At 51.3% G+C, this 27,375-nt stretch overlaps 9 protein-coding genes across 9 annotated transcripts in view; 4 read left to right on the top strand and 5 right to left on the bottom strand.

Moving 5' to 3' along the window:
* Window positions 1-1,630: 1,630 nt before the first annotated feature.
* Window positions 1,631-5,035, bottom strand: Z518_04096 (uncharacterized protein; the record flags this gene model as incomplete). Its single annotated transcript, XM_013417804.1, has 1 exon — window positions 1,631-5,035. The coding sequence occupies one exon, from the start codon at window positions 5,033-5,035 to the stop codon at window positions 1,631-1,633; it is 3,405 nt and encodes a 1,134-aa protein (XP_013273258.1).
* Window positions 5,036-6,907: 1,872 nt separating this feature from the next.
* On the top strand, window positions 6,908-9,174 carry Z518_04095 (uncharacterized protein; the record flags this gene model as incomplete). Its single annotated transcript, XM_013417803.1, has 4 exons — window positions 6,908-7,033; window positions 7,098-7,389; window positions 7,455-8,481; window positions 8,532-9,174. 4 exons carry the CDS (start codon window positions 6,908-6,910, stop codon window positions 9,172-9,174), a joined length of 2,088 nt encoding a protein of 695 aa, XP_013273257.1.
* A 565-nt stretch (window positions 9,175-9,739) lies between these two features.
* Z518_04094 (protein disulfide-isomerase domain) lies at window positions 9,740-11,510 on the top strand (the record flags this gene model as incomplete). The annotated part of the gene is made up of 4 exons (XM_013417802.1): window positions 9,740-10,089; window positions 10,142-10,520; window positions 10,571-11,007; window positions 11,060-11,510. The coding sequence occupies 4 exons, from the start codon at window positions 9,740-9,742 to the stop codon at window positions 11,508-11,510; spliced, it is 1,617 nt and encodes a 538-aa protein (XP_013273256.1).
* Window positions 11,511-12,238: 728 nt separating this feature from the next.
* Window positions 12,239-14,612, bottom strand: Z518_04093 (uncharacterized protein; the record flags this gene model as incomplete). Its single annotated transcript, XM_013417801.1, has 2 exons — window positions 12,239-13,353; window positions 13,424-14,612. 2 exons carry the CDS (start codon window positions 14,610-14,612, stop codon window positions 12,239-12,241), a joined length of 2,304 nt encoding a protein of 767 aa, XP_013273255.1.
* Window positions 14,613-14,831: 219 nt separating this feature from the next.
* On the bottom strand, window positions 14,832-17,213 carry Z518_04092 (uncharacterized protein; the record flags this gene model as incomplete). Its single annotated transcript, XM_013417800.1, has 1 exon — window positions 14,832-17,213. The coding sequence occupies one exon, from the start codon at window positions 17,211-17,213 to the stop codon at window positions 14,832-14,834; it is 2,382 nt and encodes a 793-aa protein (XP_013273254.1).
* A 2,136-nt stretch (window positions 17,214-19,349) lies between these two features.
* Window positions 19,350-20,201, top strand: Z518_04091 (uncharacterized protein; the record flags this gene model as incomplete). Its single annotated transcript, XM_013417799.1, has 2 exons — window positions 19,350-19,386; window positions 19,456-20,201. The coding sequence occupies 2 exons, from the start codon at window positions 19,350-19,352 to the stop codon at window positions 20,199-20,201; spliced, it is 783 nt and encodes a 260-aa protein (XP_013273253.1).
* A 2,332-nt stretch (window positions 20,202-22,533) lies between these two features.
* On the top strand, window positions 22,534-23,354 carry Z518_04090 (uncharacterized protein; the record flags this gene model as incomplete). The annotated part of the gene is made up of 2 exons (XM_013417798.1): window positions 22,534-22,621; window positions 22,657-23,354. 2 exons carry the CDS (start codon window positions 22,534-22,536, stop codon window positions 23,352-23,354), a joined length of 786 nt encoding a protein of 261 aa, XP_013273252.1.
* A 1,031-nt stretch (window positions 23,355-24,385) lies between these two features.
* Z518_04089 (uncharacterized protein) lies at window positions 24,386-24,706 on the bottom strand (the record flags this gene model as incomplete). Its single annotated transcript, XM_013417797.1, has 2 exons — window positions 24,386-24,544; window positions 24,644-24,706. 2 exons carry the CDS (start codon window positions 24,704-24,706, stop codon window positions 24,386-24,388), a joined length of 222 nt encoding a protein of 73 aa, XP_013273251.1.
* A 1,834-nt stretch (window positions 24,707-26,540) lies between these two features.
* Z518_04088 (uncharacterized protein) overlaps window positions 26,541-27,375 on the bottom strand; it is a gene marked incomplete at both ends in the record, with an annotated part of 3,306 nt that continues 2,471 nt past the window's right edge. Inside the window, 3 exons of the mRNA XM_013417796.1 lie at window positions 26,541-26,630; window positions 26,686-26,849; window positions 26,900-27,365. Of these exons, the coding sequence (XP_013273250.1) occupies window positions 26,541-26,630; window positions 26,686-26,849; window positions 26,900-27,365 (720 nt within the window). The remainder of the gene's footprint in view (window positions 26,631-26,685; window positions 26,850-26,899; window positions 27,366-27,375) is intronic.

Raw genomic sequence — 27,375 nt, 5'->3', positions numbered from 1 at the left:
GACCTAACCTGCCGTGAGACAAAGCAGCGTAGTAAATCTCGACGGTAGCCTGTTGCATTAGCACTGTGGGCGAGGACGTGGGAAGAGACAAATATATACACCAACGGGACGGCAGGCTCCGTGAAATAAAAGCGGCGAGCAGTCCGCCAGAAATGCTTCAGCGCCCTTTTCACACGGGGATGTTGGGGTCCCTGACCCGTCTCCCATCCTTCGCCAGTGTACGTTCGTCGAAAATAGAGAAACGAACGCAGCCAAATTCGAATGTTCCTATACGCTACCTTCGAAATAAAAGGAACCCTTCAATGCCGTCAAGGCAAGACAGTGCGTTACTCCGGTCGTACAGTGATAATGACGATGCAAATTCGGCTTCTCAGAGTACTTCCCCCCCAAGATCTACCCACGGGAGAAGACCGTCTGCCATTGGGTTGGTAGAGCCAGCCAGAGTGTCTCAACCGTGGAGCATTTTCTCAACACCGACGACAGACTGATAGCTGCAGCAAGGTGACAACTGGACTCTCGCCGAGCAGGGCACTCGATGGAGCTGGAGAAGAGACTCGTTCTCCAGCCAAAGTTGAGCTACGAGTTACTAGCGCACTACGGAGCGGCTTAACTTCAACACGGAAAGAATAGTTCAAGCAAAGCCTCCAACAGAACGTGTCTGCGCACAGTGACGGTGGACAGCGATGCGCTTGTACGGCTGAAGTCCGAAGGCCAGCTAGAGCGAGGTTTTCGCGGAGGAGCGCGCATGGACCTGCGCAGACGCGAATTTGTTGAAGAGGCAGGAGGACAACGGCGGTACATCAGGTAAAAGTCTTAGTATAGGGAATAATCTTCTGGCGGCATTCGTTGCTTAGGACGAAATCATGCGTAAGCGCTTTCGTGGCCCATTAGCTCGTCCCTCGATCCATGCTTGCCAACTCCCTGGCGGAATGAGTAAATCCATGTTCTCAGCTAGCCAAAATTCCGCAAGCCAGGGCTATGATTAGTTCTGTCGGTCATCCCTACCGGGGTCCATTCAAATCCAATCTTCTAACATGCTTGCTCGCACGAACCCCCTTTGTTCAGCGAGCCTTCGAGTCCGGATTACCTTATTCCCACCAGAAATGCGGACTACCCAATCCCGTCCCCTCCTCTACTCCTTGATCAGTATGTCGCGGGCGCAGTGGAGGGGAGATGCTGGTACGAGGACGGGCTCTGCAAGGCTTAGAACAGCTCTTGAGGTCCAGCCAAGAAAGCAGTCCCTGAACTGAATGAAAGCCACATGCACAACCCATCCACGCTAGCGTTGTAGAACAAGTCTTCTTTCGTGAAAGCACGGAGCATAAGTTTCCGAGGTGTTTCATCGTAGTTCGATCGGAATAGATGCAGTCCGCGATGAATTTCAGGAAAGAACGGCCCACTGCCATCATATTCTCGTCTCAGCTGAATATTTGCTCCGATAATTCTATCATTCAATTCCAGCCATGTCTCATCATACCCAGGAACCTTTTGAGAACCGCCGCCGCTCGTATGAAATAACACATCCAGTTCGGGTATATTGCATAACCACAGGCAAAGGGTGTTTTTGTTCAACTCGTGCGCAATAAGTAAACATGATGAAACACCCCGCCATTTTACATGAGCCGGCCCATTAATCCAGCATAATATATTCTTCAATTTTCGGGGGGTTTGGGTTTCCTTTCCCAGGTACTACCCTGCTAACATTCGGGTTGGTAGGTCGCTGCAGTTTGGCCGCTTGCAATTTCCCGGCGACATTGGGCTTGGTATTGCCATTTGGAAGATTGTTCGTGGCCTCTGGCTTCGGTTCGGCCTTCCCCTTTGCCTCTTTTTCTCCTTTAGATTCGGCTGCTAGCGTGGCCCAATTCGAAAGAAGATCATGCATTGCCTGGAATAGAGCCTCTGGTTGATCTGCCATGCAAGCCGCGGCTGAGTCAAGAGCAAGCCATTTCTGACCATCAGTGCGTGTAAAGATTTCCTGCCGTAACTGCGTCCGTAGTTCCGGTGTCGAATAAGATGGTCTAGAGTTTGATTGAAATTCCTCAAGCGCCGCCCGAACCAACCACATTGGCTTCTTTGACGCGTTGATATGGGGCAATATCTCCAATCGTGCAAGCAGATGTGGCTGTGAATTTGGACCAACATCTCCTGGCACGTGTCTTGCCGGCGTAAAGTATTGGACCGCGAATGCCGTGGCGCTTCTCACAAGCACATGCACCCGAAGGCCACGTTCGGGTTCCTGGGAAGGTGTTGTCTGAGATCTTGACACTTCAAGGCCGTGCTTCCGTTGCAGTTTGTATAGGAAACTGAGTAACGGAAGCGTCAATGTCAACGAGGTCAAGAAGTCGCGGACTTTAGTCGCAAATGGAACACGGCTCGCCACCAGGAGTTTCGAGTATTGCGCTGTCAGGAGACCATGGGGATTATCTTCCGAGGGGAAGAATTCGAGCCGAGGTGTCTGTGAACCACTTCCAAAGGCAATGGACACACCGAGCTCCTTCGACAGGCCTTGATGGTATATTATCGTAAATGCAGAATTTGAAAGACTTCTCAACTTCAGTCCGGGCAAACGATGAATCTGTTCAACTGTGGAAACGATCTTCTCTAGGTCCGTGGCTTTGTCAACAATCCTCGGAATGGCTGCTTCGGTGATAGAAGTTTTCACGCGAATTGTAACTGTTCGATCTTCGACATTGAGCGTCACGTCGGAATCAAGGGTCGACTCATCAAGATGCTTCAACACAGCGGCACTGGCTCGGTTTTGGAAATGGGCGATCGCCGTCACTCGGTTCGTGGTTCGATCTACGCCACCAAATCGGACTTGGATACTCTTTTGGAGACACGCTGGTTTCGATGGCGGGTTCTGGGCCGCTTCTCCAGGAAACGTCTCCGCTGCAGCACCATGGAGCAGAGATTTTGTTGGCCTGGCCATATCCAGGTCAAATGAGATTGGCGGTAATTCATAGTTCTTCTCCAAGGGGGGGAAACTCGGGAGGTTGAATTTCTCTTTTCTCTCCTTCAAGAAGTCTGCGTTGCGCCGGAGACAGATCAGTCCCATTGCATATTCGGCGAGACGATCGAAATATGCGGAAGACAATTCCTCTTTGGCCTCGATTCGCTGGTGACGGAGGACCTGAAACCGTGACTGAGAATTCGGTCCGCTGGTTGACATTTGCTGAAGTAACCACCAATGGTCACCATCTTGCCCATGCGTCACTGCTAGAGAATAGCTGACACCCCATTGAGATTGTCGGAACAAATTCATTCTCACCACCGGGCCGCCAAACAACGCCTTGATCTCTGCCGGGCTGAATTTGAACGCCCGTAAGATTTCCCAACTGGTACCTGAGATGCCGGCCAGCACCGACGATTCCACAACACTGCATCGAAAGTTGAGCAGCTTTGAGACGATTTCATCGGCGACGCCGTGGATCCGATTCACCTCATACTGTAGCCGTTCACTTTTCTCGCTGACAGGGCTGATGACCAGAAGTCCCGTGACAGCATCCACTTTCAGCTGGAGAGTTGAAGACCGGGAGAGTTGTATCGACAAGGAGCATTGCTCCGGATCTTCATCGGAGAGAGACTGTTCCACGCTCAATTCAGCTTCGGCAAAGAGTGGGGCGAGCACCAATTTGTCGTAGACGCCATCAAGGATTTGTGTCGAATGTTGAGCAATAATTTGGCGAAGGATATCTTCAAAACATAGAACAGACTCATTCTGCCGTAGCCGCAAAGAGTCCACTTTCTTGCCTTGCCGCATCCACTTGATCTCAAGAACCGGAAAAGCAACCTGTGCAGAGCCCTCTCTCTTTTCGCGGCCACTGGCAATCCCGACTTCCATCCAGCTTTTGCTTGCCTGTCTCTCCGACCAGTACTGCACAACGAGATTTCGTCGAATCAACTCAACCCGAAGATTACCTGCCCATTGACTGCGGGCCAATTCAAGAACCTGTTTGTGGTATTCGGCCAGCTTGGAGGATAGGGCTAACTCCTTGAGGAAGAAGTAGCATCCTTGTAGACCACCCCTGTCGATGTTGGAATTGGCGTACCTTTCAATTTCGGCATGCAAACTATCTGGGATGTATGGGGAGGGTGAAAAGGAATAGCGAAAATCCACCACGCGGAACTGGGAGTTGGGGTTTTCGTCCAGGATGGAGACATCCAGTTCAAATTCATCGGGGACGATGAACGTTGCGCGACCGTCATGGATGTGGAATTGTCGAAGTTGAGGAGGTAGATCGTCGGAAAGGGCCAGCTTGACGCTTAGGAGGCGGTTCAAGGATTTCAAAAGGCGAAGTATTTGTTTGCTAGTCAAATCCTTTTGTGGAAGATATCCCAGGCTGGGAAACTTGAGCACTTCGCCTCTTGACAAGACTTCAGCCGCGACTCGAAGATCGGGATTCGGCATCTGAAAACCGGCCGATTCCTGCTTCAAACCGGCCATTAAAGCAATGGTGTCCCAATAGGCTTGCCGGCGTTTCATGAGCCAATAATTGATCGAAATGGTTTTGCCCACTTCTTCGACGTCTCTGCTCCATTGAAGGAGTACGAGCAATTTTATGAAATCAGCCTTTTGGTCATTGGCAAATTTCAGTAACCGCTCCTTTTTGTCCAAGTTTGCCTTGGTTTGATTGTTCGGGAGACCGTTGGGTAGAACCTTTGCCTGATCGGGAGATTGTTCTGGGACCTGTACTGCAGCGAGCTGTTCCACCAAATTCGTTAGGCCATTCCAGCAAGATTGAGAAGCCCGACTTATAAGGGCGGCCATGGGTAGATAATTGTCTCTGGGAATTAGCTGCAAAATCTCCAAAGGAGCCTGATTGGTCCCATTTGCAGCATTGTACCCCAAGTCGCCGTTAGACGGCTGAGGTACTCCATTCGCATAACTTGAGGAGCGGTCAGCGGTAGATGTGGATGGAGCCTGACCTTCCCGGGATTGTTTTAATGGTCCGACATGTGAGGAGGAATCTGAAGCGCCCTGCTGAACGCCATTTTGTATGCGCTCTCCGTTGGCCGTGGGCCTGTCCCCGTTCATATTGACACGGATTGTATCATCAAGCAATGCATGGTCGGCCAAGCTGAGAACGCGCTTATGGTCGACCGAAAATGCCCTTTTCTGTGTATAATCTTTTACTCTTTTTGGCCCCGACCAGAGAACGCCAGAGATAAGGGGATCGCAGTGAGAGAACGAGATGTTTCGCAGATCAAAATTGTGCGCGTGATTTGCCGAGGGGCGATCGAACAGGAATTCGGCAGCGAGAAGATCGTCCAATAAAGTGAGATTTTCAGAAGAATCGATGTATTGCCAGGTTGGAAGAGGAATCCGATAATGCGGTTGTTTTGTCCAGCCGTTTGCCAAAGTGAGGTAAAATTGCTGTCTAGGCAGGTGGATTTCCGGCGGAAATTCACTGGCGCTATCGTGATCACAGCGTGCAAGACGAGGATGATATGATCAAAACGTAGAGAGGACAGGAAAGATGGTTTAGGACTGTCTAGATGGGGTCTGAATAACGAAGGGATGATTTGCAGTCAAGATGGAATGACACGCGCGGATTTCGGCCGTCGAAATCAGGCACTGGCGCCGAAAAGGGAGCAAGGTGGGCCACCCAGAACGAGCCACTCATGGGTCCGGGGTGGCTGACTGAGGACGTTGAGCAGAGAATTGGCGAGGATGGGTTACATGCTGTGCCGTAGAAATTTGTACGGTGTGTCTAACTGGAATATTTTCCTATACAACGGGGCATTAGCATTAGGGGCCATGATTTAGTTCAGTCGACGAAGCGAGTGGGTATTGGGATTTAGGGAGATCCTCCTACCCCCAACCCTATTGGACGATTCTCAATCTAAAGATCCATACACCAGCCAACTTTGCAAGACATGAACTGCCCTCTACGAAGCACTCCCTAAGGCACGGAGTCCACCGAAACAATTGAGTGAATATCTCCGGACTTCTTTCGCAACCCCTACAATCGACGGTGATTGTTCCACAATTCTTCCTTCTGTTCCGCTATCAGTCTATCATACTCCGTCATGTCCTTCGAATACCCCTTCTACGGCGATAATAGAGCACTCACTATTCCCTCCATCGTGGTCTATCACCTTCCCAATATAAATCGGGCACATGTCCATCGTTTTACACAACATCGACCAAGCCCCTTCAATTTTTATCTCTGATTGGACAATGGCTTGCCTCATACAGACTTCAGGTCGTGACCATCTCCACGCCATCCGACAGCGCCAACCCATGGTAGGCATCGAGCTGCCCTCGAGGAGGGTGTGATCTCTGCCAACTTTTGGTAGGCTAGCTTCCCCCAAACCAGGAGCCAAACGATGGCGGGTACTAGTCTTGTCTGGCTGTAGCCGACACATTCTCAATGGTCATGAGATAAGTTTGCAGTCGCCAGGGCTTATAATGGTATGCCTCCAGATGACTAGTGGCCAGTTGTAGCATAGGTCGAGGAAAAGGATATGATATGCATGAGATATCAGAGCACAGTGGACCACCGAGAAAAGCTCTCAGATCTGCACTTGGTTCGACATAAGTAGACGAGAGATCCTCGGTCGTACTCAGTCCGTTTTTGTCTTCCTCTCTGGAGCACAGCCGCCACTTGCAAGCTGAATAACTGGCCCGACCCGCACACCCAGCCTATTAGACTCTGCACCCTCGCGGATATACGTGCTCCATGTGCACACAAATAACCGAAGCTCGAATGTCCTCAGTCATGAACATCTATTCTTCTTCTTGTTCCCTTCTCTGAGCTGGAGGAAGCCATGGAATCTCAGGATGAGTTGGTAGGGGAAGCATAGGGAAAGGGAACAGCCTAAGGAGTCTTTAAGCGAAACGATTGGAATCCCCCCCCCCCCCCAAGACGAAGATGGTTTGTTCTTCCCACCTGCACCAATCGTCATGGAGCCCTCATTACCCCCCCAAATCGCAGACGCGCTTCCAATTCCGGGCCCCTGCCGTAGCCCATCAGCATGGCGCTCAAACATCGACATTAGCATCGTCGTCATCAGTGCCGGCACCAACGCCGTATCATCCTTTCTTTTCCCCTTATTGTATGTCTATCGGTACAGACACTCATCTTTAGCTCCAGGTCCCTCGCGATGGGGAGGATCCCGAGCCAGAGTCTTCAACAACACGTCCTCCGTTACCACGTCAGAGCTCTCATTCCAAAGCCAGCTTGATTTCTCCAACCCCTTCTGTGGAAGCCGATGACGAGCGGGATTCCTCCTGGGGTTATTCAGATTCCGGAATGGATGACCTTACCGATCCTGTCGCAGAAACGAGATATGCAGACGAAGACACCAGGCCGACAAGCCAGAAAGAACTATGGGGATGGTACTCATATGGCTGGGCTGCAGAGGTCTTCGCCATCTGCGCAATGGGTGAGGATACACAATTTGTAGAATGCAGTGGCCCCCCCGCCGGCCGGCTGACAATTTTCATGCAGGCTCCTTTCTTCCCATCACCCTTGAACAGTTGGCTCGAGAGCAGGGAGTGCTAATGAAAGACAAGACAACACCGTGCCGCACCGGTTGGCAGACAGACCATGGCAGCCCTCCAAACACGACGATATTCGAAACTCCTAGGCACAAACATAATGAACTCCCCCCTTGTGTTATATTCTTCCTCGGTGCCGAAATCAACACTGCAAGCTTTGCCATGTACACCTTCTCGATCAGCGTTTTGATTCAGGCCATTCTCATCATCTCGATGTCCGCAGCCGCCGATCACGGTCGGTTTCGAAAGACATTCCTCCTCGTATTTGCCTTTACTGGCTCGACGGCCACCGCACTGTTCATTGGGGTCGTTCCCAAGGTCTATTTGCTGGGCGCGCTCTTTGCGATCGTCGCCAACACCTGTTTCGGCGCTTCGTTTGTATTGCTGAATTCCTTCCTGCCGCTCTTGGTGCGACATCACCCCTCTATCGACGACACCAGCGTTCGACCTCCTAGTCGCTCTGCAGACGAAAGGATATTAGCTGATGACAGAGAGTATTATGAGCACGAAGACCGTGCTTTGGCGAGCTCGACGTCTGAGCTCCTACCTCGAGATCGACCTGATCCAACACCTCCAACTCCAGAAACTCCGGCAGCAATCTCACCGGAATTGAAATTGTCTACCAAGATATCGTCGAATGGGATTGGCATTGGCTATATTGCGGGATTGCTGGTTCAGACCATTGCCATACTCATTGTGGTGGCCACTGGATCAACCACATTTTCCCTTCGGCTAGTCCTCATGGTTGTGGGACTCTGGTGGTTCGCCTTCAGTATTCCGGCTGCTCTGTGGCTGCGGCCCCGACCTGGTCCACCGCTTCCCACAGCAATGACGGGCGATTCAGCTTGGATCGGATATGTCATCTATGCTTGGAAAGCATTGTTCAAAACAATCGGACACGCGAGGAAACTTAAAGATATTGTCATTTTCCTCTGTGCGTGGTTCTTACTCAGTGACAGCATTGCCACCGTGAGTGGGTCAGTCGTGACAAGTCCATTGGATATCGCAACGTGGCTGACCAGCACAGAACGGCGATACTCTTTGCCAAAACCAGTCTTGGGATGAAAACCGAGGCGCTTGGATTGATCAATGTCATCGCAACAATAGCCGGCGTGATTGGCGCATTCTACTGGAGCTTCATTTCACGGTTATTCAACATGGGTGCCTCTCGAACGATTGTCGCCTGCATTTGCCTCTTTGAAATTATCCCATTGTACGGCCTGTTGGGGTTCATTCCTGCCATCAAAAGATACGGTGTTTTTGGACTGCAACAACCATGGGAAATGTACCCTCTTGGAGCGATTTATGGGTTCGTTCTGGGAGGTTTATCGTCTTACTGTCGAGCATTTTTCGGCGAGCTGATTCCTCCCGGGTTTGAAGCTGCGTTTTACGCCTTGTACGCAATCACGGACAAGGGGTCGAGTATCTTCGGCCCGGCCATTGTTGGAGCAATAACCGATCGATATGGGGAAATTCGACCGGCATTTGTGTTTTTGGCGGTGCTCATTTTCCTTCCGCTGCCATTGATGTTATTGGTGGATGTAGATCGAGGCAAGGCTGAGGCATACCAAATGGCGTTGGAGCTGAAAGGACATCGAAAGGGAGGCCATACTGATACTAGGTATACAACGATCCCGACGATTGTTCTTTCGGAGGAGGAAGAAGACTAGTATAGATTGAAGCCTTGGATAGAAGCATGGCCGGGTAAGAGTGATCATTATTGATTATAAATGCCATCATAAGTTGGGATTGGAAATAGAGAACCCATCTATACACGCTTCCTTTGGGGAGATACACTGCCACTCTCTCAGCATGACACGGGGTATAACTCGCCGATGTCTTGAATTAGAAATGTCATCCTCTCTTGTCATCAATTCGTCTTCCGTCTGTTCTTCAGGTTGAAGTTGGATACTATTTACATATATTTCAGTGAATGTCGGCCCCTGAACCGGGGGCGCCGTGCCTCGCAAGCCGGTGGCCACTCGCGCCTGGCAGAAAGAGACCCGCCCCGGGGGTGCAAGTGGCCTAGAAAAAGTAGTTGACACCTCTCCTCTTCTGTCTCGGGTCTGCTGGAAGTTGGCGTCTGCAGTAGCCCGTTCTCTTATTCCCCTTCTTGTCGCCGCTGCTCTCGAAATCCAAACTCATCCCGATCTTCTTTGTATCATCTCCTCGTCCAGTCATTACCTTCTTATTCCATCACCTTGTCCTGTCGCTGCTCCTCTTCACCCAGACGTCATGCGATCATTCGCCTCCCTGGCTGCGGCCAGCCTTGCTCTGGTTGGTCTCGCATCTGCAAGCGATGTCCACGACTTGAAGACCGACAATTTCAAAGACTTCATTGCTGAACATGATCTGGTACTCGCAGAGTTCTTTGCTCCCTGGTGCGGTCACTGTAAAGCCCTAGCTCCCGAATATGAAGAGGCGGCAACCACCTTGAAGGAGAAGAACATTCCTTTGGTCAAAGTCGACTGCACAGCTGAAGGAGATCTATGTAAAGATTATGGTGTCGAAGGCTATCCTACGGTCAAGGTCTTCCGTGGCCTCGATAATATCAAACCCTACCCTGGCGCCCGAAAGGCTCCCGCGTAAGTCGACTCGCATTGGTCTACATCATTCATCCCCCCCTAACCAGGCCAGCATCGTTTCATATATGACCAAGCAGCAATTACCCGCTGTCTCCCTCCTCACTTCCGATACGCTTGAAGACTTCAAGACCAACGATAAAGTCGTCGTCGTAGCATACATTTCCGCCGATGACAAATCCTCAAATCAGACCTACACGTCCCTAGCGGAATCGTTAAGAGATGAACACATCTTTGGTGCGTCAAATGATGCAGCTCTAGCCAACGCCGAAGGAGTCAAGCAACCCGCCATCGTTCTCTACAAGGACTTTGACGAAGGCAAGAACACCTTTGAGGAGGCATTTGAGGATGAGTCTATCACCAAGTTCATCAAGACAGCGTCGACTCCTCTCGTGGGTGAAGTTGGTCCAGAAACCTATGCGGGATACATGGGTGTAGGTACTCTGAGAGATGCGCGTGGCCACGATGCTGACAAGGCTTGCAGGCTGGAATTCCTCTCGCCTATATCTTCTCCGAAACCCCTGAAGAGCGTGCCTCCTTGGCTGAGACATTGAGACCTGTCGCTGAAAAATACAAGGGTGTTATCAACTTTGCCACCATTGACGCCAAGGCCTTCGGCGCTCATGCTGGCAACTTGAACTTGCCCACAGACAAATTCCCATCCTTTGCTATTCAAGAGACGGTCAAGAACGAAAAGTATCCATTTGACGGCAACATCCTTACTGAGAAGGGCATTGGCGCCTTTGTCAAAGATTTCGTTGATGGCAAGCTAGAGCCCAGCATCAAGTCTGAGCCTATTCCCGAGAAACAAGACGGTCCGGTCACGGTTGTCGTGGCTCACTCCTACAAGGACATTGTTCTGGATGACGCTAAAGATGTTCTCATCGAGTTTTATGCCCCATGGTGCGGACATTGCAAGGCGTAAGATCAGGCATCCTTTCACCCCGTTGACACATTTACTGACATACTTTAGCCTTGCACCCACCTACGAGAAGTTGGCCGAGCTTTACACCTCCAACTCTGAGTTTTCCTCCAAAGTGACCGTGGCCAAGATTGATGCTACGCTCAACGATGTCCCCGACGAAATCTCCGGCTTCCCAACGATCAAACTGTACCCCGCCGGAGCAAAGGATTCGCCCGTCGACTATTCTGGCTCTCGAACTGTTGAAGATCTCGCCGCTTTTATTCGAGACAATGGCAAGCACGGAGTGGACGGTATGGCCGCTAAAGATGAGGACACCGAGATGGAAGACATTTCCTCTGCTGCCAGTGATACTATGGCCAAAGCTGCCCCCGCCGCCACGACCATTACCGAGGAAGCCGCAGATACGGCGACGAGTGTTGTCAGCGAAGCAGTTGATGCGGCCGAGACAGTGGTCGCAGACACTGAGGAGGGTGGCGCCCAGGAGCATGATGAATTGTAAATTATGTATCCACTTGAATCTGCAATTTGGTGTCCACAGTGACGAATGGAAAACGGGGCCTAAGCTTTTGCTTTAATGTTATTTTCCTTCCAGGCGCAGTATGCCAGCTATTTCGTCTTGTCTTGCGTGCACACTTCAGGAAGTGACCGCGCAAGTTGAGAGGGAAGCAATGTGAAAATGTGAATCGGGAGCAGGGAGAAAGAAGACCTCGAAAGCACGAGGTGCGCATTGGTGGTGGCAGTGGAAGTAGTGGTTAACCCGTCGGTGCGAGAGATGAGAGATGGAATGGTGGAAACGCATGAAAGGACGTGCTATGAGTATTTTTCTCGCAATTCATGCATGAGCATGCAAGATGACACAAATGCGATCGAAGGCGGAGATAAGTAGATATCCAGCGACAGTGTGAAACGTAAATGGAGAAAATTCGAAATGAACAGAGCAGAACAGAGCAATAATTGATGGAAGTGAAGCGATTCTTCTCAATAGGTCTTCCATTTCCTCTTTTGCTTTCCTATCGCTAAGCAATGTATTTTGACTCCCCCTTAGCTTTGATTAGAATAAGCCATAAATACTTAGCTCCTGTCGTGTAGATGTACCTGATATAATTTGAATATCGTTCCCTCGTTCCTCCTCCTTCCTCATTTCTCATTTCATATTCCATGCCCGGTACATCGTCCCCGCCATAACCCAAATCCTGAACACGGGCAAGGTTCGGTTGATCGGTTGATTCAAGGAAGCTGGTGATCATGCGGAGCCTGCGGTGTAAAGGATATGGACATAGATGACGGCCCTGACCCTGTTACAGAATCAGTCTGTCCCTGTCCGAGCCCAACACCGACCCCCATGCTGCTGCCGAGATTACTATTAGTGTTCATAGCATCAGCAACAGTGTCGAACTGTCCACTACTGCCATCAGGCGGCATGAAATCCATCGAAGCATTCAAGAACGCATCGCCGTCAAAGACAGGATCCTGGAAAATCGTCGGCATGCTGAGGTCAAAAAACCCGTCGAACAAGTTGTCCAGGTCGTCGATGTGGTATTGATACTGCGGGTCTTCGAAAGATGAGGTTGCAAGCGTCGTCGTGGAGTCCGCTGCAAATGACCTGTGAGGTGTGGGCGGGAGACCGGTGCTTGTTGCCGTCGCTGCTGCTGTCGAATTTTCATCGTGCATCATCCGGCGGTCTCTGGATGTCGCGAAGGAGGGCGTGAGCGTCGGCGGATCGTGGCTGATGCCGGTGCTCGAGTGTGTGGCAGCGGCGTCGGAAAGGACGTGCAGTGCGTTGCCGGTACTGACGTTGACATCGTTTCCGTTCCCGTGGCCGGTCCCAGGCATCGGCCCTGAGCCATGACCAGGCCCGTTGACCGCTGTTACATGTAAGCTATTATCGTGATTCGAAGAATGTGATTTTGAATCGAACGGACCAAATTTGCAGACGGCCACCTCGGCGTCCATGGCATTGGCGATGTTGGCGACCGAGTGCTTCCGCGCGCCAGGCTGTTGGAGGCTTTTGAGCGCCTTACGGCCTAGTCGTGCCATTGCGTCCGCTGTCCACCAGTACATGCTGAGTGCTTCGAGCATTTCGCAGCGTGTCGTCATGTCGGCTTGTGCGCGCTCGGCGTCGATTATCGCATTATCGCGAAATCCGCGGTATGCGACGGTCAGAGAAAGGCCGACCGCATAAGGCACCAATGGGATGGGCGCGACACCGGCGTGTCCTCCATCGCAGAAGATCTGTTGGATTCGATCTGCGGCGGAAACGCGTCGGGCGTAGGATGCGGTGCTGGGCCCGCCGGCGCGGCAGGAGAGGATGGCGACTACGTGGTAGCAGAGCTCGAGGATGCCTGGGAGATAGATGAGTAAGACTGTTGAATGGAAGGAGGAGATAAGGATGCAAAACTGAACTTGACTTACTTTGCTCCGAGGGGCGAAGTAATGTGAGATTAACGTCTTCCGTAAGCGAGCTATACGATGGAAATTCGGTTTCCCACCCGGTGGCGTCTTGATCGGCGGCAGGTCTGTAGAATTCGATGACTTGATCAAGCAAATCGCCGAGCCGGAGCCAGACATTTATGACCTGACTTCTTGGTCCGTCCTCCAGCAATGGCGGACGAGCAATGTCAATGTCCCGGTTCGCAATCATAATGGGTCTTCCACCCAGACATGCATTGATCTTGTCGAGGGTCCAGATCGTCCACCAGAGCAGACTTGATTGGTCTCGCGGAGTTCGACCGGGGGTGTGGATGTGGAGTCCTGCTGTCCACGCGTCGTGAATGGCTTGAGACAGGTGTAAAGAAGACTCTTCGATGCCTCCGGGCCCATCATTGTGGAGATGCATCAAGGTGAGGATTTGGATCTTGGTGACTCGGTCAGGTTCGAGATCAGCTTTCATTGCGGCATCCAGCCCGGTATGGAGACTCCTGGCAAAGGGGATGGGATCCAGGAGGGGTCCGTCGTCGTAGAGTCTCAGGTACGGTGCCGCCTCCTCGGTTTTGCAGGTCACAAGGCAAATTGCTTGAATGAGAAATATCGAACACCGTCCATCCAAGTAGTCTTGGAGGAGTTTGACGCCATTGAAGATAGGAAGGAGTCCATCGAGACAGGCAATGTACGTCGTGATGAGCGCGTCTTGGGTGCTCTTGGGCAATATCCGAAATGCCCCAACCGACTGCAAATAATTGCGTTGATGACCCGTCAGCGTTCTTCGACCCCCTTCCAGTTTCCCGTACTTCTCGACATTGACGGGAGTTTTATCCCCCGACTTAGGGCGTGGGCCGAGATCTTCTTGAGGCAACTCATCCTGGATGTGGCGAGATTGTTCAACCCAAGTTCCGATCCGGCTGATTCGTTGGGCCCCTTTGGACCTCGACGACAAGTCAGTCAGGATTGACTCGGGATTCAAGTCGCCGACAAAACGTATAGGCTCCTTATGAGTCAGGTTGGGGAGAATGCGGTCAAGGCCGTCCGATTCTGCTTGCTGTTCTGGAGGGCGTTGAAACGTATGATGACATCGCTTTTTGGCAGCGCGACATTTCTGGCAGGCTCTGGCGGCCCTCTTGCGACTTGCAAAGGCCGCAGTGTCTGCTTCCCAGACAACTTGCATGAGGATGAAAGGGCCAGGGGATAATGTTTGGCAGGCGGGAGGAAGGGCGGGGGGTTGAAGTCGGAATGGGCTGAAAAGAGTCATCTACCCGCCCAACAATTGGAAATAAAATCGAGGGTCAGACCAAAGGCTGCGGCGCTAACACGGCGTACCGATGCCGTTTCAGCCTTGTCCGAAATATATTGAGCAGTGTTTACACAATCTATCTTCTACCTGTATTTACATGGCCTCTTCATCCGACACTCCGACTCCCCATCTACCAACCTCAAGCATTGCCTCTTCTCCACCTTCGGCCAACACTCCTTGTCCGTCACCCATGAGGTTTTCCAGGCATAGCCAGGGATCTCGGCCGCCTCCCCATCGTAAAACTTCCTGCTTAAATTTCTCCCCAGCCAGTCTATCAATGGCGCCTGCATTTCCGCCATCTCGAAACACCGTTTGCCACACGCGTCGCGCAATTGTTGTGTCAAATAGATACGAGTAATAAACGGCCCCATACCCATAGAGATGACCGAAGAATCCCTGCCAGGCGGTCTGCCGCGGCTCCGGCACACTCCCATATTTATTCCAAACATCGTGATACGCAGCGGTAGAGTTATATCGCCCTTGCCACAGGGCTTCGACGGGACCGTTGGAGTGATAAACTTGATCAAGGATGGACATCAAAATTTGACCCTCGTTATACCATCCACCACTTTTTCCGGCCTTTTTCATTCGCTCATCTGCCAGAGCGGCGATCAATTCGTCTGGAATCATGGCGTCTGTTTGCCAATGTCGAGCAAACAATCGGAGAACTGACGGGTCGGTGGCAAAATGTTCCATGAGCACGGAAGGAAGCTCGGAAAAGTCTGTAGCACATCGCGTCCCGGCGATGGTTTGCATTGATGTACGTCCCAGAATGCTATGAATAGCGTGACCCATTTCGTGAAACAACGTGGTGACGTTGCGGAACGACAATAGCGATGGTCCAGTAGATGTGCTTGGATCTGGGAAGTCGCACACCAGGGCGATAATGGGGATCTGGTGATGAACAGTCACTCCCGATGTGGGGTTCGTCCCGAGAATGGTCGGCATGCCATTATTCAAAGGTTCACCTCTCTCTTGACACTCGCGAACCTCTTCTTCCGAGATCTCTCTTGAGCAAACCAGCGTGAAGTGTGACGGGTTAGGGACCTTGCCCGGCCGAGAGAATAAATCGCAGTACATCGTGGCAATATGTTCTTGTTTATCGGTATATACATCTAGTCGTTTAACTTCTGGATGCCAAACCTCACCCCGTTGAGTCTCGTTGGGCACGAGACGAACGCCATACAAGGACTCAAAAAGGCTCGAAAGGCCTTGCATAACATGTCCCAACGCAAAATAAGATCGGGCATTTTCGGACAGGCGAGATTTTGATGTCCGAGGGCCGGAGTTGGTTTCCGCTTGCGCCAACTTAGCGAGGAGGAAGCCATGATCCCAGGGATCCAATGTCGTCGGCCCTGAATCCACTTGGCGTTTGGTCTCCAGAAGTAGTGCGATTTCCGCTCGCACTTGCGTTTTGTTGTTGGCATTGACAGATTCCAGAAAATTATTCACCGCCTCCGGAGTTTTGGCCATCTTGTCGGCCAGGGTCATGTGGGCGTAATTATCATACCCTGTCAGTTTGGCGAGTTTAGCCCGCAGGAGAAGGAGTTGTTCCAATCTTGCAATTGTTCCTTGCGCGGCGGTTCTTTCGGCGATGTAAAGTTCCTTCCTTACCGCCGGGTCTGTTGCCGAAGTCATGATCATTCTTGATATTGGACTGTAAACGGGAATCGGCACTCGATCCTCAGCCTTAAGACCCTGAACGGAGGTTGGGTTAATGCCATGCAACTGTTTGACCGAAAATATGACGTGGTCCCTAGCATGATCCATTTGATTGATGAAATCCGTTCCTACCTGTGCGATTTCATTCGACAGGGTAACAAACTCTTTTCGTTGTTGGTCAGGAAGATCAATCCCGGACTTGGCAAAATCCTTCATTAACACTTTTGCCACCATCTGTTCTTCTTCGCTCCAGTGGGATAGAACGTCTGGGATGTTCCATGCCTTCTTCAGTTGCTGATTCAAGCCGGTCGTGGTGTTGAGTTCATTCATGTACTGAAACATCAACGAATACGATGCCGACGCAGCCGCAGCGACCGCCGCATCGGGATGTATGCCCCTGATAAAGTCGGACAAGTCAATGACTCGGCATAGCAAGTCACTGAGCCGGTCTAGGTCTTTGGGTATGGCTCTGTACTCCTCGACAGTGGATGCGGCCAGTGTTTTTTCCACCAGCTTCTTGCATTGTATTACCGACGTCTCTGCAAATTTTTGAAAGCCTTCAGGGGTTGTCAAATGATTATTTCCTATGAGGCCGGTAGTTCTCTTGGCCGATGCTGGCCATGTATCTTTGTTGTTGAATACTTCGCGTAGGAGTGCATTTTCACTCCGTCGACTGGGAGATCCGTGGAGGTAGACAGATTCGAAGGAGCTGTTGTCAGCTGGGGCGATACCCGTCGCGGTGGAATTGTATCTTGTCTGCTTGCGGAGGCATCTGACACAAGTCCAATGCTGTCGCCGCAGGACTTTATGCATGATATGGGGAAGAGAGTGAGAGCTGTGGCAGGTCGTCAACGGATTTGAAGGACACAAGCCTCGTGCAACATTGAAGGGGCTTGGAAAAGGGATTGAGCAACGAATTATTTTTCCTTTTGTGGTATTAGACCCTTGCCATCGCGATGACGGAGACGTGCATTTTGCAAAGTCATACCGCACGAAGCGAGGCAACTAAGTACCTGCTCGGCGGGTGCTCAGCTCGTACCAGTTCATCACCAAAAACCCCCTTCCCCATTTCGGGTCACTGCTGGCGCCGCCTTGAATTCATTCTCGTGACCACCCTGAAGGTGGATGACAATAGTATCAGATTCTAATCTGTATCCAATGAAATGCGATACCTCTTAAAAACAGCGGCGTCGATCCACCTGTTCTGTTCTACGGCATATTCCACGTGATTCGGAAGATGGCTTGCTCTGATTGGTTGAGGAATTTATGCCATTTTCGATGCGCCACTTCCGTTTATGATAGCAAACACCATTCACTTACAAGTCCACGACAACGAGGCCTCTAGCATCGGCAATGGCTTCTGTAGATTGGTCCAGACTAGGATTCGATGTGTTCAGGGTAAGACAATGTCTCGGCCCCTGAAAGCCTAGAAACCGTTGGCAAAACAATGCTCTACAGAACCACATAACGAGGTGCCGGCTACAGCGGCCCTTGGAGCATTCAATTGGATTCATTTGACAACAATATGGTCAAGAATGTATATACTGGTTTCTAGCAAAGAGGGTCCGTACCACCGTGGCTAGCTCGGACGCAGGAGTGATTGTCATGATCTGCCGGCTGCGCTGACATCTGTCGTATACAAACACATATGAAACGCCTGATACAGCGACCATAATATGAGAAGATAGCTGAGTGGATCTGGCTGTACAGTCGTACGGGCAGATGTAGTCATCGTACACAAACCTAAGTGGATCTAACATCTCGACCTAGAGTCTTGAGATTCTCTATGATAGCAGCAGTTTTGGCCCCCGCCAGTCAAACAGCCTTGGCTTGCATATCAGCAGGAAGAGTCGTGACTATGCTAAGTTGAGCGCTGGGCAGGGATTACCCAAAATCGACAAACAAATGGCACTTGTACCAAGGCTTTTTGCCTTGAAGAGGTTTAGGGTAGGTAGAGGCCAACTGAGGATGCAGAGCCTTTTGCTGTTGCATGAAAAGTTCCGGCGTACCTCTAGCGATTTGTTTCCTGTAGAAATGTACTATCCTTTGCCAAGCAAGTATAGTAGTCATTTGAGGGTATTGATAGGCACATTTTTCGCGTCTTGGAAATGACCCATTTTTCCTTAGTGAAAGCTCACACTTTTTCCAGTGAAAATCCACCATTTTCCAGTGAAAATCCACCATTTTTCCAGCGTATTCTAGCCTCCCAGTTCTACTAGAACCAACTTAGTGAAGCCGGACCTTTCGCGGCCTCAACGCTGGCCCTCTCGAGCTCCACCGGGGGCCGTCCCAACTCTCGAAGAGAATGTGCCCGGCGTTGTAGATACGTTCTCCTCTCGCATACACGTTCCTGTAGGAAAAGGAATTGCCAGATCTACGACCGAGAAAGTATTCCACCCTGTTCTCATCCTTAGGCGCAGCATGTCTTTCACCGCTAGAACTGTCTTGCATCAGGCCCCTCCGGTCGTAGTGGTAAATGGCTTGCGAAGTCTGTGCGAAGAATCAGAAAACCTGTCACAGTAGCTGCGAAAATTGTGATCGATGGTGGGTGCATGAGGACCAGGGCCATAAGTATGCCAGTCCGTTGTTCATTATCGAAGATGACCCATCCTTGTGTACTCTCAACCTCGAGTTTAATATATTCACTGTATGTGTCCGTTGGAATAGTATTGCCAGATATACTGGTTTGCTATATTCCTCAAATCGAATCGACTAAGACTAGTCCGTCTCAGCATTGATTGCTCTCCCTAAATCCATCAGTGTTGACCTTTGACGCACCAGGACCAACATAGTTCAGTCTCACGGACCACAGCCACGATTCTCCGTTGAGACATACACGCGGTTAATCAGTCGGGATGAGCGAGTTCATGCGTTCAGAGACCACTTCGAATAGCGCACATGGCGCGGTGGCTGCTGCAACTTCCGGCTTTCACCATCAAACCAATGATTATGGCCGAGGAGGCCAACAATCTAACGCCCAAGGCAAGTATGACTCTCGGAGTCGAACAAGCTTGAAGAGAGGCTTGCTTTTGGAAGAAGGCTGACCTACTTCAAGCTCAACAACAAAGCGCCAGAAGCGGTACTATAAATCTTTCTGGTCGAGCGAGGGCCAGAGGCCGAAGTAACGTAGCCAGAGATCGATGTGGGTGGTGTATCGTATCCCGTAAGGGCTGTGACAGTGTCAAGCCCGTCTGTGGCAACTGTCGGAAAAACCCAGAGCGCTGCGAGTGGCCTGCGGGTAATCCCTCAAGAAGTGGATTGACTAAATTGCGGATGTCCAGGATATTTGGCGAAGAAAATCTGCAGCACAGCACGTCTGATGACGACCACAACGATGCTGGCACAGCTGAAGAGGGGTTGACAAGCAGCGACATGGCCGGAGCACAACTGGCGACCAGTGATCAGCAGGTTCGGAGACGATCCGTCTCACCATTTCAAGTTTTCGAGCAAGACGAACAACTCATTGCAAGAGTGATATTGGCGCAGCCATGTCCAGTTGATCAACAGGCCCCAAGAAGTCTTTCGCCAGGAATGCAGCGTCTCGAACAAGTCCGAGTGAGAGTCCTCGAGAGCACCAGAGTATACCTAGGCAACGACTCTCAGCTGCCAGTGAACACGCAAGAGCGACGAGGTATTGTTGGCGAAGCACAGAACCGTCAATCTCAGGAGCAAATAGACTCGCAAGATAATAGTCCGCAAGTTCAACAGGACTCCGACTTCAAGTTGAGTATCAGCGGCAGCGATGCTGAAACCAACGACGAAGATCTCCTCAGAGCTTGGCTTACCCCGGGGGTTCTTTAATGTTGGAGAAGAAGTGGGCGAGTCGTTCTTCCTATGCCACACAGCCTGGTATCGACGGGGAGGGGGAAGTGTGCTGAAAAAGACGATAGAACTGAAAGACGCCTTGATGGTATCAGATTGACGGCTGGACGTACCCCGGGGGCATAGCCAAGAAAGTAGGGGATTTGTTGGGATGACTTGGTACGGCCAATCCCTCAAAGATTAGCCTATTCTATGAACAATCGTGGCCGTTTTATAGGCACGATCCTTGGTGTCTTGGCCAAAATTACAACTTGTCGCCGGACTACTTTGCTCTCTGAGCCTGGGTACTTGTCATGCATCAATACACACAGATAGTCGTCCGCTATATGGAGAAATCCGAAGAAGAGTAGAGAAGGCGATTGGTTTCTGTTGAATTAGGACACCTAGGCCCTTTGCGCATGCTTCCGAAGACACCTCACATCCCGCGGGAGTCTGGGTAAACAGCTCTGTCGACCAGGCTACTACGTCCCATCATATTTCTTGCCGAGACAGGAGTTCTAAGCCCTCTCTACCCAATTCACTCACTCTTCTCTTCCCACAGTTTCCCAACGCGATATCCCCATCCGCCAACCGGCATTTCAGAACGTTCTTAACCCCCTCCTTGCTGGCGATGGCGCCATCGAGCCGCCTACCGCCATGGTTGAACACCATGATTCCATCAATAGCGTATTCAATTGCCTTTCTGGACGTCTTCGACGATTTGGATGCCCTTCGGCAGGATCGGTCCATCCCAGTGTTTCTTCAAAATTCCTAGGTGGCTCCATTCTCAGTGGGTGCCAGGATTTTCATAATCTTGGACCAGACGTGAGGATTTTCTGGATCGTTTGTGCATTGAGAAGAAGCCTTTCCGTGTGAAAGATACTCCCGGTGTGGGCTAGTAATTTGTATATTTCCCCGAGCTTCCCATGCTTTCGACATATTCTCTCATACCGGTGACGAAATTCACCCCAAGGACATCCGCCCTCCTTGCAACTTCGTTATACGGTTTGTGCCAGTCGAAGCACGATTTTAGCCATGATCTCTTGGGCAAGAAAGATACATGGTTGTTCTTAATGAGCCACTGTTGGCCGTGGGTGGGTGCCTGTGCAGTGAACGGGTTCGCTGGATAGAATGTATTTGGTGCAGTATTGTTCCAGGTACAGACCGGCCTCAGCCTCCCATCCCGCCATCAGAAGTTCCTCGGTCGATGTACAACCCCCAGATCCGGAGCTGAAAATGGGAAAAAACGAACCCGGGGTAACCCACTGTTCATTTCTGCAAAGTGGCGAGCTCTCTCGCCCACTCTGGCTCTTGTAGGAAGGGCCTGGATGGTCTATCGACGGATGACCATCTAACCCAGTTGGCAACTCAACCGTCTTGATGATGAGTTCAGGATCGAAGTATCCGTGTCCCGAGTCTCTTACGTGTCCTTCGAATCCGGATGAGATGAGGAAGAAGACGATCATGACGATGGTGAGAGATACTGCCACAGCATCTTCGTGTAAAAGATTGTCTCCATCGTACCCAAAACCGTCACAACAGCCAGCACGGTGATCTTAACGGTACGGTTTGCGCCCAAGTCTGCGAATTTGAAGGGGGGATAGGACGGATTTCCGGCGTTGACAGGATCTGATTGCTGGGGCCTCACGTTCCGTTGGCCGCTGAACCGAATAGCTTGCGTCGAGAAGACAGGTTGAGGCATACCTAAGGTGGTCGATGCACGGTAGAGGTGCCGCGCCCTGGGTTTTGATATTGTTTGACGAAGTGAGGACAGCATGGCAATTGTTACGAGGTTGGGACAAAGCTGGCGGAAGCAGGAACTCTAGGAACGAACAGTGACGGTGAAGGTGGATATCAATGAAAGTGGCCTGAAGAGCGTAGCGATGCTTGAAAGGCACAAAAGAGGAAGATCCAAGGCATCGAAACGAGGATCTATACCTTCGACTGGCTTGTCGCGGTCGTTCCCCACCAAGGATCTGAGTGACGAGGAGAAAAGGCTTGGCGTGCTGGGACTTCACGACCTCGTACTTGTCCAGACGCACATCAAATGCTTTCACACCACAACCTAGAATTGAGCTTCATGCCTCTCTGTCTATCCCGACCTACCATACCAGCCTGCCCATCAATCGGGGGATATTCCACTTTGTGTGCTCGACGATGCCTCCGCATGCTCGCCGCTCGCATCCCAAATCACATCAAGGTTGCCTGACTTGCAAACAGAGACGCGTCAAATGTGGCCAGGGGGGCCCACCGTGAGGAGCCTGTAAGCTCGGAGCGACCGTGTGTGAATATGCAAAGCCGGCATCCAGTCTTCAGGTCTCTCGCCTAGGCCATGGTGAGAGCGAAGCAACAGCAGACACGATCCCTGGGCCGCAAGCCGAAAAATCTGAAAGCCTCATCTTCCCCCATAACCACCGCTTGTTGGAAATCTAACTGACACACCGATGGACCACAGTCACCTACAAGAGTATGTGCACCAAAAGGCCCAAGGATGACCACGTATGGCAGACCAGGGTCCCAGAAATGTCCCTGCAATATGACTTCCTGTTAAACGGGATCTTCGCACTGTCGGCATTCGAGGCTGCCAGCGTATCAGAACGTGACCGTGCTCGGTATGCCAGCGCCGCGACCGGGTATCAGACGATGGCTCTGAGCAGCCTTCGGCCTCTGCTCGACGACATCACTCCTCAGAGTTTCGAAGCCATGCTTTGTTTCTCCCTCATCCTCATGGCCCTGACACTAGCGTCGCCGCAATTTATGTCGGAATCAGCACATGGTGACGGTGAAAATATGATCCAACACACTCTGACTCATTTCGAGCTCCTCCGTGGATGCGAAGTCGTTCTGGGTTGTCTGGAGAATCATATCACCGAATCTCCCTATACCCGTAGGAACGAGCATTGGGAAGATTTGCCTCGAGTGTCGCTCGACTCACGCACAAAGGCCGCCATCGATCAGTTAAGCGCGGCCAACGAAAGAAGAACGCGGAATGATCCCTACGGGGAAGCATGTAAGAAGGCGATATCATTGCTCCAAGAATGCTTCGAGAAATGTGTCAACGACGACTATCAAAGCTACGCTCCGGGATGGCTGAACATAGCAGGAAAGACTACGTTCAAGCCATCAAAGTGGAGGACAATGTGGCGCTCTTAATTTTGATGTATTGGGGCGTGCTTGTGGACGTACTCAATTATCCAGTGTGGTGCCACATGGGTCTTGGCAATTCTTGGCGGCGCACATGCGTGATTGGCCAACCCCTCGGGATCCGGAAAATACCAAATCCTTTGCTCTGATTGACTGGCCCCATCGGATCCAGTCCATGGGTCCACCCCCGGGCCCCTCGTATCACGTGGTTAGCCAGTCCTCGGCAATCCGGAAAATCTATAATCTGTGTATTACCTAATCATGTGCTTTGATTGGCCGACCCATCGGATCCAATCCACGGCCCACCCAGGAATGGGTAGAATGCCGCCTTTGTCTGCCAGAACACCCCTGATCGGATCCAGTCCATGGACCATGAAGTAGACGACGGTATACCCAATTAGGAAAGCCGACAACCATATCGGCGATATATCTAGCAAATATCGATGCATGGGGCTTAGATATCGGCGATGAGATCGGTATCTGCTATAAGAACTGATTCGTTCTCCATATATAGTCTAAGTCCCGGTCTTGGGACACAACAGTCTTTGCCCTCTTGAAGTGATCCAAATCAAAAGGCCCCTCAAACAACAACCCGTCTAGGGTCTTCACCCGTGATACTGCTACATACGACAGGCCCAGGTAGTACTCTGGTTGACTTAAATCTAGAACTACCTCGGTAGGGTTAGGCCCTGGCTTTTATGAACCGTCATCGCATAGGATAACCGGACGGGAAGCTGAGTACGGGAGCATGGTATCCCTTGGAAATCAAACTGACGATCAATAGAAAAGATCGGGACGACTCCTGGGTCACATTGGGGGAAATTGGGGCCGGTATAACTGTCAAACTTGACGAGTAAGAATGGGATCGAAGAAAGATCCTAGCCTTCCTGCCAGGCAATATCTTGGATGCAACCCATCGATCCACTCACCAGCCCTAATTCGGTCCAGAGATTTGTCGTGAGCATCACGCGGGCCTAAATACAGACCTGGAGTTCCGGGCAGAGGTTGCCAGTCTCCTCCTCCGATGCCTTGGCCGCATTTCAGCCCTTATGCCAGGCTAGAACCTTCTTCACGGGCTGACCAACACCGGACAGCTTCTTACCATTCATCTCCTTCACCTCCGAATTGGTAAAGAATAGGCGTAAAGCCGAGTCAAATGTGGCCACCTCGGTGGGGGACAGGTCTTCTTCCTTCTCGCACTATCTCTAGTGCGGCATTTAATACAGGTCGAAAGAGTTCTGCTCGTTAGATGAGAGGGATCTGTAAGGAAGGAAGAGAGAGGAAATGTATGAGCGCACCTCGAGCAACATTTCGAGGCCATTCTCGGTCAAAACAACGCGCGCGGCGGGCCGCAACGCCATCGCGTCGTCCGAGGATCTACCGGGAAAAACACGTGAGGAGGACATTTTCAGGCACGTGATTTTTTTTCCGCGCATGGTAGAGTCACGTGCAGGGGGTCGGGATTTAAAAGAAAGCTACGCTTTCAATGAATGTTTGGCCGACTTCTCATTCTATATATTGAACCGGTCTCCTCCAGAGCCTCCAAGTCCAAACGTACCATCCGGCCCTTCTCATGCGCTAAAATTGCTGGGCAGGTGGTGTCGCAAGCCTCGCTGCGCTCGATACATCACGTGATTGAGCCGGGGCCAAAAGTTCGGAAGGCTTTTAGTAGGGGAAATATCGGATCAAAGGCTAAATGGACATGCCGATCGAGCGACGAGGGGCCTCATTCTGTATGCACACCAACTCCTAGGAACAGCCAATGACGTAGAAACTTAGGTCCTTGTTGAAACAGATCGTCATCTGTTGATCGGAGATGAGCCTCTTGCAGTCAAGATGTGAAGCTGCTGAAGACGGAGCTGCAATCCCGCATCAGGACCAACCTACCATCAAGACTACGCGTATGAATACGAATATGAAACCGCATGTTCCAGCACGGAGACAAGGTTGCCGGAAGAATCTGGTAAACCGTCTCCACTTCCTCCGATCTAGGTCTGATCGGTATTGAAAGCACGACACATTCGCCACTTTCCCAATGTTCCTGTGTCGGCAGGCCGGTAAATAAAGTCTCGTCCTGCTTATGGACGTGCAGTGAGCCATTTCTTTGTCCTCCCTGTGTACAATACCAACGTCTATGGGTGACACCACCACAAAGAGTCATGGGCTCCGTCCTCACCTAGGCTTGTCAACATCACGATGCACTTACTCGCATATCGACGAAATCATACATCACGGCCGCAGCTCTCTTAGTTCAAGCACTCCCTACTCTCTGCCTCTGGCAAATGGGAACGTGCCTGCCACTGCCCATGAGCGGACAGACACAAACACGATGATTAGGACCTACATCTTCAGCGGGATTCCAAAATGCACTCAAAGAGCGACTCGGTACCTCGATTTATGTGCGTTGGACCAGGGATTCGAGGTACCGCTCCCTCATTGGTTGCCTCTTTGTACCCACTACGCCAAATCGAGCTTAATCAGGTTACTGCAAAGAGTCGCTGCCTCGAGATATTCCCCACATTGTTGCGCATCAATCGTTGCGTTAATGGGGGTATTTCGCGCGTGCCCCCAAGAACTTTAATTCAGCCAATCAGATGCCTCCGGTTTAACACATTTGACTATCCATATTCACTACTCAATCCTGGAAAATCCTTATTCCGTAAAGCGAGAGGGAGTCATCGGATCCAGTCCACGGCTCATCTAGAGAGCACTGTCTACGTCGGTGAAGGGGCTCATCGGATCCAGTCCACGGCCCATCTAGAGAGTACTGTCGACGTCGGCGAAGGGCTCATCGGATCCCGTCCACAACCTAGCCAGAGAGCACCCTCCCCATCGGACTCGCCTCCCAACCGCACCTCCATTTTGTCTTGCATGTACTCGTAGAAATCGACGTTGATGCCGGCAACACTAAACCAAACCACGACGCCGACTACGACAGCGAGGTGAGATGGAGACGAAACTTGATGATGGCGTAGAGCAGACGTTGCCAATCAACATCGACCAAGTTCCACACAAAGGTAACGCCGTATAAGACCGCCGAAAGCCATGGCTGTTGGGACTACTGTGTATATATTGACTCGCCATCGAATGGGAGACGTCGTGTCCTCCCACCCAAGCAGACCCGTAGGTGCAGCCAGCTCGCTGGCACTCAGTATACACGATACAATGCTACTGCGGGCACGTTCGACTGCCTTATCAACCTTCTTTGAGTCGTAATGATGGATCTAGGTACGTAGACCTGGCTGGGGGTGATGACATCTTCAGTATGATATAGTACGGCGGTCGCTGTGCGTCCATGTTGTTCCAAGATTTTCCTTGCGGTTCACACCAGCGTCCCTACTGAAACTGGTTGAAGAGCTGGTGGAAGAGGGGAGAAATGAGAGACAAGGATTCGTCCCGCAGTCGGCTGTAATTGTTGTTTTGGCACGATCCGGATGCAGTACATGTTGTACATCATGATATAGTTCTGTAGAGTGGCACGAGGACGAACCTGTGGTGCTTGACCTAGGGAGGCCGCCCCATCTTCCTCAATAGTGACGATAAATGCTCTTTACAAGCCGCAGTGGTCGGATGATGTACCCCGAGGACCCTGTCGTAGCCCGAAACAGCACGTTGATAGAGATCTAAAGCGTCTTGAAGAAAACTTTTCCTCGCACTGAGTAGGTACGCAAGGCAGTAGACACTCGTCAACGTGTCGGGATGCTCCACTCCCAGCACCTTCTCGGACCCCGCCAATGCCCGTCGATTCATTGATTCTGCCTCTTCGTACTTTCCTTGACCTCGTAGCACCAATGCCAGATTGCTCACACTCCCCAACGTGTCGGGATGCTCCACTCCCAGCACCTTCTCCATCCCCACCAATGCCCGTCGATTCATTGATTCTGCCTCCTCGTACTTTCCTTGACCTCGTAGCACTCTTGCCAGATTGTTCACGCTCGTTAACGTGTTAGGATGCTCCACCCCCAGCACCTTCTCCCTCCCCACCAATGCCCGTCGATTCATTGATTCTGCCTCCTCGTACTTTCCTTGA

The sequence above is a fragment of the Rhinocladiella mackenziei genome (genome assembly GCF_000835555.1).
Source record: "Rhinocladiella mackenziei CBS 650.93 unplaced genomic scaffold supercont1.3, whole genome shotgun sequence".
Classification (NCBI taxonomy): Eukaryota; Fungi; Ascomycota; class Eurotiomycetes; order Chaetothyriales; family Herpotrichiellaceae; genus Rhinocladiella; species Rhinocladiella mackenziei.
The sequence above is the reverse complement of the archived record's forward strand: the minus strand, read 5'-3'. Positions and strand labels throughout refer to the sequence as shown.